Source organism: Chrysoperla carnea, chromosome X (genome assembly GCF_905475395.1).
Source record: "Chrysoperla carnea chromosome X, inChrCarn1.1, whole genome shotgun sequence".
Classification (NCBI taxonomy): Eukaryota; Metazoa; Arthropoda; class Insecta; order Neuroptera; family Chrysopidae; genus Chrysoperla; species Chrysoperla carnea.
In genome coordinates this window covers 23,040,602-23,053,774 of record NC_058342.1, presented here as the reverse complement: position 1 = coordinate 23,053,774, position 13,173 = coordinate 23,040,602, and the positions used below count along the sequence as shown (strand labels likewise).

General features: G+C 32.5%; 1 protein-coding gene across 1 annotated transcript; it reads right to left on the bottom strand.

The window, feature by feature from the left end:
* Positions 1 to 574: 574 nt before the first annotated feature.
* LOC123303013 (homeobox protein onecut) lies at positions 575 to 7,101 on the bottom strand. The gene is made up of 4 exons (XM_044886107.1): positions 5,148 to 7,101; positions 1,911 to 1,934; positions 1,714 to 1,826; positions 575 to 946 (listed from the first exon to the last, which is right to left on the bottom strand). The coding sequence occupies exons 1-4, from the start codon at positions 7,099 to 7,101 to the stop codon at positions 671 to 673; spliced, it is 2,367 nt and encodes a 788-aa protein (XP_044742042.1). The 3' UTR covers positions 575 to 670.
* Between the last annotated feature and the right edge of the window lie 6,072 nt (positions 7,102 to 13,173).

The window sequence follows — 13,173 nt, the reverse complement described above, 5'->3', positions numbered from 1 at the left end:
AGTTTGAAATTTGCTCTTGGCGTTTGCGCAATAACGTGAAATTTTCTCTCATCACAATAATAATGATTGTGGTACGAAAGACGACCAGCCTGAAGGATTCCCTATTCCCTATTTTTGCATTGAAGATTCATCTAGGACCTAGCCTAAAAAATCCCTAATATTGTTAAATCATCACGTTTTTAGTGTTTTTTTTTTATCGAACAAAAAAATTTAAAAGCTTAATCCAGAATTACATCCGTATTCAGAAAACATTTTAAATTCACCTCCTCTAAGTAGTTATCATTTTATCTCATTTTGGCGCTACTATCTTAACGAATTTCGTCTATATTTAAAATGTAAAACCAGGACAGTTGACAATCAATAAAACATTGAAGTGATCACTTGAATATCTATTATTCTGATTGGTTGATTAAACATCAATTGATTGATTGATTGTGATGTGTGTGATGCTGAATGATTTGATTTTTTTTTAAATTTGACTTTAATTTTAAAATATCTTAGGTTAAGTTTGTTTTGTTTTGTTTTTTGTTGAGAGATGGCACCATGTCACCCTAAATCACATACCGTGTTATACAAATCTATTATCTATTATATTATGTTCTCTACGATCTGTTCATAATAATAAAAGATGTCGATCACGGAATGATATTGGGCCGGTTGCCGAAGTGTGTCACAATACTCGATGCTCACTTTCTTGATCAAGATCTTGATCCATATCACCGTCCATATCATGATCCATATCTTGATCGGGATCATCATGTTCTACGCCACTACTGCTTGGTGAATATTGTGCCATTTGTTGATTCATTGTTTTTGGATCTTCGTCTTTCCATTTATCCATGGATCGACGACGAGCATTCATGAAGAAATTTCCAACAGTGGTTGGTTCCAAACCCAATTGTCTAGCAATTGTTACCTGCATCTCCTTTGACGGCCTTTTCGTTTCCTAAATGAAAAAAAAAATCACTATTAAATCACAGGGTATGTAGCTAGCTGTTGTTAGCGGTAGATCGGGGCATCAAGGGGAGAAGGGTAAAATAACATGATAAAATCGTTACGTAGTTTATTAGTGACTACGTATAAATATATTGATTGCGGAATCGGTTAGTAGCCGAGCTTTTTAAGGCGTCTTAGCTTGCTATGATTACTGGCTGGGAGGTTGCGGGTTCGAATTCAGGCAGCTGCAGTGTACTCACACTGTCGTTGCTTGGAAAAGAACGAAGAACCAACTCCATCCACATCATAAAATTAATTGTATATTCGGATATAGTTTAAGAAATAAATAAAAAGATTAAAAAATAATTATAAGGGTAGCCTCTGTTATTGACGTGGTCTGAGAAGCGGAGGTTAAACCCCATTATTATTATATTGATTGTGTTACAGTGTTGTGAGGTAATCCGGAAATATCAGTTTTTTTGGAAGAAATGATCGATTTTAGAATTTAAAGGTATTACAAATAATACCTGAATGATCGAACTTGGGCAATAACCAATCTTCACCAACGAATTATTTTGAAAATCCTCATTCAATCTGAATAACTGAGATTTCTGAGCTTCCTTTGTGACGCGCTGTACTCAGGGAAGTTCTTACATACTCAAGGAAGCTTTGCTTGAAGTCATAAACCTACTTTTGGGGTTATTTGTGAAAGCGCATACTTTAATTTTCTCTCTAAGAGGGGAATCGATATAATAAGAACCTGTTATTTAAACTTACCTTAAAAATAGCCTGCAGAGTACGCCGTTGCAGATCCGTAAAAACCAGACGTGGTTTCTTCGGTGTAGGAATATGTTCCGATTGTGTCACAAGTTCCTCTTTCCGTTTGCAACCTGTCAACATTACACAATCGTCTTTAATTGAAATTGATATTATTTTTATATTATCATCGGCGTTTAAAGAACTGTCATACTTACTCCCGCGTTGTGGTATCTGCGCAGCTAAAAATAAAACAAAAAAATCCGATTAGCTTTCCAAATCTTTTTGATATCTGTAAGGCGATTTTGTAAAGCCTATTTTTTATTAGATAATAGTTAATTTACTGATTTTAAGCTGAAATCTGAATTTCTATAGCGTCGAAAGCAAGGAATTCATTTTTGTTCTGCGAGATTTTTGATTCATTTTATGTATTCAAATTCCTCTGAGAAAAAATTTTTCAATCCAAATTTTCGGATTATATATTTTTAGTTTCTTAGCTACATTAGCTAAAATACGATAAAGGTTCTCATTTATCGATTACACGAAATATGATCTGTTTTGTGAGTAGGTAATAATCCTTGAAAATTAGCAAAAAAATTTATTTTGATAAAATTGCAGAAATATTTGAATGTTTTCGCTTGGTACCCCCTTTTTTTTTGGAGATTTTATTGCATTAGTTTTATTTTCAATTATACAATAAGCCCTGTTATCATGTCAATTGATACTTGACTGTCAATTTTTGGAAAATTTTCTCATTAAAGTAGTCCGGCCGTCACCTGACTAGTCAACTAGGCAATTTTGTATGACGTAAATGTAATAAAATGCTCTAAAAATATCGTAAAAGCGTCAAAAACCAAAGTTTTTTTATGTTTTCTTTTTGGAAAGCACCGTAACGTAAAGTTTTTTTTGCATAAACAGAATCTGTGATAAATTTTCTTCATGATGAAAACTATTTTGAAGCTCAATCACCGATTAATTTTTGTAAAATTAACGTTATTGTGAGTTTTTCCATATTTTAAAATGATAAAATTTTGCCCCGCAAGAAGCCCCAAAAACTGTGTTTATTGTGATCAAGGGACTTATCACCGTACTTAGGAACTTATCACCGTACAAGGAACTATCATTTACCGGAAAAATAATTAACATTCACCGTACTTGCTCAAACAGCCGGACTACCTTAAATAGCCTTTCCTTCATAGCAACCTTAATCTGTACTGGGAGTTTAGAATTTCTCAGTCATACAAGACAGACATGTCATTTATTTGTATATGGATGCTCAAAATTTCCGGGGATACTCTTGATTATATAAGATTATTTTTACTTTTACAGGGTGTCTCAAAATTTGTAAGCAATCTTTTTCAATTATACAGGACAGACATGTCATTAATTTTTATTTGCACAGGGTGTCTCAGAATTTCTCGCAAGCCAATGTATTGTCGAAGTTAAGCTATAAAAATCATATTTTTTTAAACATCAATTCTGGGACACTCTTATATATGAACATTAAACAACAACAAGAACAATTAAACATCAAGATGGAACAACAACAAGGAACTCACAAGCATGAAGAAGTTTGTTGTTTCCTTCGTTTGAAGTTGACTGCTCTGACATTTACATTGCGCATCTGGCAGTCTGCAATGAAAACATAAGAGTAGTCAACATCAACAACAAAGTTAAACAAGAACAATTAAACAAGAACAGTGAACAACAACAAGTTGGTAAGTTTTAAGTGTGTGAAACTGTGAGAGTGGCCTCTGCTGCACTCTGTGAAAGTGTATAATATACTTACAGACGTGAAACACGTTGTAATATACATTCACAGTACCACAGTCTTGCAGTCTTGTGAGTTCTTATTTGTTTTGGTTGTTGTGAACATTGAAACAAGAAATGTAGAATAGTTCTGTCAATCAGGGTGTCCAGCATTGCCAGACTACAAATTTTATTTGTACATTTCCGATGGTGATTTAAAAAATAAGGTCCAAAAGCCCAGAAGGTATCCGATTTTCAGGATAAAAGACATTTTACCGTGTCCAAAGAAAAATGAAGGCCTGGTCATCAAAAGACAAGCTAGAACACCAAAGGTTCAGTACATTCACAGTACCACAGTCGTGCAGTCTTGTGAGTTCTTATTTGTTTGAGTTGTTGTGAGCATTGAAACAAGAATTGTAGAATGGTTCTGTCAATCAGGGTGTCCAGCATTGCCAGACTTTAAATTTTATTAGTAGATATCCGATGGCGATTTAAAACAAAGAAGGTCCAGAAGCCTAGAAGGTACCCGTTTTTTAGGGTAAAAGACTCAAAGGTGTTAATAAAATCTGATTTTTCTTTTAGAAATATATTAAGCAATATTTCGGGTCACTTTTAATAACTTTTTTTTTGCATAAATTTGGCAAAATTACCGAGACTTCATTGAATCAATGAATCAGAATGTCAGCAAAGATTATGTACCTGTTTCTTAAGAGTCTCCATAACAATAGGCTTTTGTCCATTAAGAATTAATCGGTTGGGTGAAAGTGTCTAATGATTAATCGTGATATGTAGATAACAAAACACAAAATTATTTTTTATAAAGAAAAAGGATTATTTTTATTTTTAGAAAATAACTTTAGTAAAACTATTCATTCGGTCACGTGACAGTAAATACCAATCAGATGTATTGTGAAAGTATTACGTCACGCCATGTGAAACGCTATGTAAAGAACATAACATTTTAACAGAAAGAAGTAGGTTATTTGATCACAACTGCTTATAACTGGAATACACAAAAATGATTGTATGCAAGGCGTGATGTCATTCAAGACGCCATGACACTCTACACTATTTTCGAAGTAAATTTGTATTGGCTTTTGAAAATGTAAAATACATAATGCAAATAGTGATGTATAAACAATTTTTTCAAACTTAGGACAAAAGATTATTATAGAGTAAGTGGACTCTAATATAGTTTAGATGATATGGTTTTGAAAAAATAATCGGTTAGTACTTGTTACATTTTTAGATTTTTAACCGCAATAAATCGCCCGGGATAACGACTTCACTTCGACGATAGATGTTATAAGAACAATTTTCGTTTGCCTACTTGGCTTCGTTTTGAATTCTTTGATGATACGGTAAAGACTATATCTTAACTTTTTTCTAACTTCCAAATTTGTCTTTTCTTCATCACCTCTTTTTGCTCTTTCTATAACATTGTTTACTATAACCTTTGATGGCTTAGATTGCGAATTGTAGACTATTCAGACTTTTTTCTAACTCGTGAATAATCTCTGCGTATCCATCACTAACAATTATTAATTCAATTTTTTTATTTTAATATTTAACAACTATATAATGAGCGAATTTAGACAAAAATTTGTGTATTAGTAAATTTTCTCGAATTTTTCTGGTTACTCATGTTACTCTGGACACCCTGAAATAAAAACATAAATGTAAAAGAACATATTATCAAAAATTACCTGCAAGACGTAATGCAGACATTCTTTGAAATTCCGGTTCTTGTAGCCATTTCCACATTCGACGAAATGTTTCTCGACCAGATTTCAATTTGGACCATGGTTTTGGATTCCGTAATAAATCCGATAAAGTACCTTGCGATCGACACAAAACTCTCTGTGCAAATATTGCTTGTGGTATACTATAACGTTTTAACTCAGCACTGATACGTTGTGCTAAATCTTTTGTATTTATTTCTTCAATATCACCTCCTCCGCCGCCCCCTACGTTTACATTTAACGTGTTAGCACCCGTTGCTGTAGTTATTAAACCCCCACCACCTTGAGATTGAGGTTTTGTTGTAAGTAACGTGGTTTGATGTAAGACACCTCCGTTATTCGAATTGTTATTATTGTTACAAATCGTGTTTATAACGTTTTGTGACGAGCCACTTGAACCAATCGTATGTTGTATCGTTAAAAGTGGGGGTGATGGTGATGATGTCACAATTGTATCACGCTCTACGTGACTTATGTGGGAGATTTGTACAAGTCCCCCGCCACCTTGATGCTGGTTCGTTGATAACGACAGCGGTGATGATAGCGATGAAGAATGGTGGTGATGATGACTGGGTGCAATTGTTAAGTCATTCAGTGTTGCCAAACTTGTTGAATTCTGTGTGACATTTCCACCAAAACTCGATAGTATCGTATTCCCACCAGGTGAATGCAGTGAAGTCGATGGTGGACTTAGATTAGGACTGTGTTGCTGTTGATGCTGTATATGATTTGTCGATTGGAGTGTAGTACGAGCAATTGTGACAATATCCCGCTGTCCATTGTTACCATAAGCCGGTGATGTGTCATAGTTATTGACCGTGTCCGGTGATAAACTTTTCTGTGGTGATGACAATCCATTTTGTGAGTATGTACTAGGAGATGGTGATATAGGACTATCTGTATGATGTGTGATTGTACGTAAGGTAGTATTCGGTGAGTAAGAATTATTTGGTGATAAATTCATATGGGATGATAATTTATCGTAGTTATAGGGTGAATTAATACCACCCCCAAGGTTAACGGTGATTCCACCATTGTTTTGCATTATTGCAAACGTGTTTGAACCGTTTGTTGTGTGACCGGTATGACCTCCATAAGCAAATTTATCACTCATAGTTGAAATCGGTGGTAACGGTTGAAGAGGAGTTAACGTTGCATACGATGAATTTGGACTAAAGCCAGGTGGTGACATGCGACCATTCACTGAGGTCAACGTTTGATACGTGGGTTCTGGTTGAACATGTAACGTTCTACATGCGTACTCAGATGCATCCACATCCATGATACTCACAGATGTGGGACTCAATTTGGTTGGACTCAACAACTGTGACGAATCATGTGATGAGTCTTGTGATTGCACGATTACACTTAACACATCCCCACCATTACGTTCATCACCATTTGTATGATGGTGTGATTGTTGATGATGCGGATGATGGTGCGATTGATGGTGTTGCTGATGATGCTGATGCGAGAGAGATGATGAAGATGAAGTTGAAGATGAGGACGATAAGGAGGAATTTTTCTCATTATTGCTATTTGATGTCGTAACTGTTATATGATTACTAATCGTTTGTATCTCAGCACCATCATTCGATAAATCGTCACCAATCGCTACAACCGCAACTTCTACTCCCACACCGTGCTCCTTTTTTATTGTATGCAATTCAACTTCATGTTGATCATGTATTGTTATATTGTTATTATTATGATTATTATGATGAATATGTCCCCCGCCTCCAGCACGTTCTAAACGTGTTATTGACGCATGCGTGATTGTTGTACTTGTGGACGGAGAGTCGACCACATCGTCATGATTACCTTCTGTAGAAAATGACTCAGTACTTTGAGGTCTTTGTTGTTCAATTATATCACCAATTGTTTCCATGATAAGTACACTCTCTTTGCCACGTTGCATGATGATTGCTTATAAAGGACGGCTCACGCTCGTCACACTTACGGTCTCTCATACATTAAATAATCCTTATCCTTTTTTCCTTTCCTGTTTAATTACTAATAGATATTATTCCTTACTTAAAATTTTTTTACGTCATATCAACACTTTACTTTTGTAAATATTATTCCTTTATTAAAATACTTGTAAATCCTTTGTTTTGGACTATATAACGTGTTTTTTTACTCACGTCATCACCACGTAGATTTTATTCCTTAAATCATCATCTTACATGAATGTCCCTGTATGATTTAAAGTAGATACTATTCCTTGTTAAAAATCACTTAAATGCTTTGTTTATTTTTTTTTTCCTTAACAACCAACTGTTTTATTCATGTTTTTGTTAACATCTTACATGAATGTTCCTGTGCGATTTAAAATAGTTACAATTCCTTGTTTAAAATAAAACACTTGAATTGTTTACGTCATCACTGTAATTAACTGTAATGAATGTTCCTGTAGATTGTTTAATAATCAAGAGATCACATTAACTAAGACACCATTTTTATTAAAAACTATTTGTTTAATAAATAAATGATAATTTAAATAATTCATATTTTAATTATGTTTATAGATGTCACTAGTAATACTACCAGTAACTGACTAGATTTTTACAACAATTGTAGTCTTATATGTTTTTTTTGATTGTAATATTATTGTTAACAATTAAATACATCTAAATAAAAACTTAAGGTGATTCGATCAACATAAAACAGAAAAACTGATGATTAAGTCAAGTAAAAATGTGGTAATACACAGTAAATAGGGGTATAAAACAATTTGATATTTTATTATGAAAATAGGGGGATGATTTTCATATGTACATCTCACTCTGATTCACATGTGTTTCATATGATGGGGTTATAGAGGCGCATACGCAATATACACTCTGTAATAAGTACACGATTTTAAAACAACATGATGATCCACCACCGACCACTATTTCACTTGTGCTTGTAGTCACCACCGACCGACACGAATAAATGCGAACCAAATATCACCCCCAATATTTTATATATTCTAATATTAACCACTAAATATCACAATTCGGACTAGAAAAAAATTTTAAATGATGAAAATTTTTCCTCACATGTTTTCCCAAAAAAAAATTTACTATTTCAAATTTCACATTTTTTTTTTTAATAATAATAAAAAAAAAAAAAAAAAAAAACACCTGGTCACTTATAAACACGCTTCATTTTATCGCAAATAAAAAAAGGGTACATTTTTTAATATAAAACATCTGCGTTTATGAATAAATTTATTTCAAACTATTCACTGTTGTTAAATTTTGATAAAATTAAAAGGATATTGTTTCGTCGTTTCACTACAATCATCCCGTTTTAGAAACATTTTCTTTTTTTCACAGGAAATTCACCACTCACATTATTTTTTTAAACACAACACTGAATTTTAGAAGAATGTCTTTTTTTTTTGTTGTGGAAACTGTTTTGTTTTTGGAGGAAATTTTTGGTGGAAAATATATTTATTTAAAAAAGAAAAAACGATGTTTGTTAGTAAAAGTTGTGTCTTGTGTGTTGAACAGTAATAAGTACGTTTATCGTGGTTGCTATTTGCTGTATGTATGTATGTGTGTATGTATATTGTATATGCATGTATGTAAAGGTTTGTTATGTTCAGAGAAACCCCATTTCATTCTTGTGTATTCCACTCACTATCCGCTATCCGTGAACGTTTCACTGTTACATTAGGGATTGGGGTGAGAGAATAGTTAGTACATGTACATACATCTGTTCTTTTTTTATTCCTGAGTACTACACCTAAAAGGATACTGCTATTACGAGTATTATAAGACTACCTCTTTTCCACTTACACTTAACTTATTACACCGAACCAAAAAGAACAAATTTTCTATGTATATATATATATATGTTCGTTATATGTTCTCAGTTCTCACACCGATCGATATTTTACTTCTGTTTCAATTTATTCATTTGCGTTTGTAAAATTTTTTTTTATGAGGGGCATATCACACAAAAACTTGTTTAAACAGGTATGACGTGTTTTATGAAAAAAAAAAGAACGATAAATTATATAAAATTCAACAGTGTTTTCATTGCTGGGAAGAAGGAAGATAGTCCCGGCTAAATTCGTCATTGAACATGATTAATTTTTGCATGGAAAATTTTCGTAGGATCCCGTTTAAAACATGATTCTGAATTGAAAAGTGCAGGTTGCCGGTGGGTGACACGGTAGGGTATTTCTGAAACTAATTTTTTTTAAACAAATGAATAATAGTGATCGAATCGCATTGTTAAACTTTTAATATATAATTGGGGTGGAAAATAACAAAAAACGTCCGTAAAACTAGAAAAAATAGAATTTTTAAGATTTTCATCCCTCAAAAAGTGTATGAACAAATGAGATTTAGTAATGTAAAGCTTATTCAACAATTGGCCTAAATCATTTTAAGTGCTTGATTGTTAGTTGTTAAGAGAGCGTGCGAAACCATCCAAAAAATAACGATTTTCAGTTCCATATATGCTAGAAAGATGGGATTTTCACCAATCGACTCAAAGTCTAAGTCTAGATTTTCACTAATAAAGTCAAATTAACAGAAAAATGGGAAAAATTTCATTTCCACCACGAAATCCCCCGAAAAATAGCAAAAACCGTTTTTTCCAATTTTCCAAGGGATTGTGTTGTAGAAAAAGAAATTTTTCGAACTTTTCGAGTGGATTCTAGTATGTGTAGAACAGATAATCTTTATTGTTGAGTGGTTTCTCGCGCGTTCTTTTACCAATTACCAATCAAGCACTTAAAATGCAATTAGGCCAAAAATTTTTGGGTAATGTTGTTAAGAGTAAGGGTATGTTTTTTACTCGAAAATTGGAGGGTTAGAAAAAACTTACTAAGCACAGTTTTTGTTACTTTTTACTTCAATTATATGATAAAATTACTAATTTGTTAAAAAAAAATTAGTTTAAACACTCTCCTATCGGGTTACCCACCGGGAACCTGCTCTTTAAACGGGATCCGGCAAAAATTTTCCATGCGAAAATTAAGTATGGATTTTGCCGGGACTATGAGCTAATTCTTAATAATAGTAACAACAGGGGGGTGTATAAACAATAATAACGTCAGGGGGTCGTCACGTGGAGAGGAAGCGTGGAAGGTGGTGTTTGAAGAAAAATGAAGGTAGGTACAGGATTCTTTCGAGATCAGAGGCAGTGTAGAAAACCTACAACTTCTCTGTGGCATTTGTTTAATCTGGGTAAAATCCCAGTAATCAAGATTTGTCTGGGGAGATTAAAAATAAAAGGAAGACAAAATTGTTTCCACCCATTTTAAGCAATTTTCTTTTCCCCTTCCTTCTGAAAAAATCAAGAAAATCATAACAAATTTTTTGTGTCGGAATATAATGAAACTGAGTATTTAGGGTAGTTTTGACTCATAAAGCGTAAAAATCAAACGATTGAGTGATTAGTTTTTAAGATATTCCCATTCCAGTCATCAAATAAACCAGAATTTTCTATTTTTTGGGTCAAAAATACCTCAAGTATCAAATTTTTAACGTAATTGAACAGAAAAAAATTTATCGATTTTTTGTAGTTTTCTTACCTTTCTGAAAAAATCAAGAAAATTACAACAAATTTTTTTACAAATTACCAAAATAGTGGTCATTGAGTGAATACTTTTTGAAATATCGCCTAAAATACTGTACGAACAACTTTTTGAGTTCTAATTACACTAATTAAGTTTCTTAGGTATGAATTGAAAAAATTGCTCCGTGAATTTATTCCCGTTGTACTCATTAAATAGATACGATTTTGTTCTTTTTTGGGTTAAAATTAGTGCAAAAACAGAGGCTGATTTAAAGGGTGGCAAAGAAGCAGTTGCCCACTAGACTTCAAAATAGAACCCACAAGGGGGCTCTAAGTGCATTTACGAAGACTAAAAATAAAGGGGGGAGACACATTTATGAAAAAATGGCACGGCAAAAGAGCATTAAGTACATTAACGAAGACTAAAAAAAGGGGGAAAAGACAAATTTTTAATTAAAGGGACCACAAGGGGGCACCTTTTTCAGTTTGATTTTGAGTAATATTTCAATTTTTGCAATAAAAAAATGATTCAGCTAGAGAGGTCTAAAGATCAACTTTCCTTTATATCTAATATCCTTTGACTCTTTATGGCTAATTCTAAGCTTAATATTATTCAGTGATGAGCTATAAAATTATTAATAAAAGGTTTTATAATAAAAATGTTTTTCAATTGAAGATATTTTAGATATTATAGCCACGTTCATATATACGTACACTCTTTGTGTCAACAATCATGTTACTGTACATAATACTTAGACATAGTGTATATACATATACTCAATACACACAAAACTGCATATTTATAGGTTTTTTTTTTGTTTATCTTTTCAACAAATGTCAACTTTGTCTTATTAAATATTACTTTTAGGCGAATCCTAAAAACGGTTTTTAAGTTATACACCATAGTATGTGTTTTTTACCCAACTGCGCAACGCAAGGAAAAGATAATGTCAGTCTATATATGTGTGCTCCTCTATGACACGCTAAACGTGAAACGCTTGGGCCGATTTTGATGATTCTTATGTCAATCGATTTGTCTCGCGATCGCAACTAAATGAAAATTCAATATGGCAACCACCAGGCGCCTCATTGTAAAAATGAAAAGAAATGAAATTCGATGAACTATGTTAAGTGGAGTATCACCGAATAGCTATTAAATAGACAAATCGATTGACGTTAGATTGACGTAAAACCGGCTCACGCGTTTGGTATCGACATGGTGATTCTTTTTGGTCTTATACAAGATGAGTCAGGCTCTAGGGTCGGCGAACTATATTAAGTGGGGTCTCATTGATTAGGTATTGAAAATCTTAACCAAAAAATGTAAAGAAAATTAAAAAACCCGACTGCGTTAAATAAAAACTGAAAAGAAAACAACAAATTCAGCAGTTTACATAGCGACTTTAACAATCGGAATCTATTATTGGGAAGATTTCAGTCGGTCTAGATTTAAATGGATCTCGACTGTTAAAGTCGCTATATAAATTACTGAACTTGTTTTTTTCTTGACATTTTTTAATTAACGGAGTCGTATTTTTGATTTTTTAAATTAATTTTTTTATACTTTATCAGCCCGTTGCATGTAAATTATGTAAAAATATTAATAAAATTAAATTTATTCTGACATTTTATTGCTCCATCTATGATAATCATTTTAAACCATAAATTAAAGATTTCTGTAAAAATTTATAATAGTAAATGTCAAACAATTCATGGCCTTCTTTTCTGATATACTTAATGAATTATGACTATTTTACACTTAAAAAAATTGAAAATTGTGCAAATATTTTAGCTGTGTAAAACAGTGTTATGGAAGGGGAATAAGTTAGATCAAGAGAGGTGGAAGCTATAAAGCGGTGGTTTTTTACTTTTAAGCTCAGTGAAGCGGGTGGGTATCAAGCTAGTACATGGTATAAAAATTCCTTAAACAGCTAAAAAATTTCGTCGTTTTTCAAAAATGATATGAATTTTAAGTTATTTTCTGCACAAGTTGTTTGCAAATTATTGAATAATTTAACAAGGGGTAATAATTTAACCCTCAACACCCTCTTCAAAAATAAGATTTAAAAAAAATTAAATAAAGGGGTTCAACTGTAGTATAATTGTTGCCTCCTATGATTTAGAATATTCTAACAACTATATATAGTACTAATGTACTAAATATAATACTATATTTCGACCTAACATCGATAAATGCATTCAGCAAGTCAATATTATGAATATAATATATTTTTCTTCGAATCGTTAATATTTCTATGTTCGAATTATTCTACCTAGAAGCAGCATGAAATAATAACTCGCAATATATTTACACAAGAACCATATATTTATTATTTGGTTAAAAAAATATTTTTATTATTACACTAAAGGCTCATTTTTTTCAATAAAAATAATCAATTCTTTTTAAGGAAAAATCTATTATGTTATTAAACGCATGCGTATTAGAAATATTGCGCCACTTATTAAAACA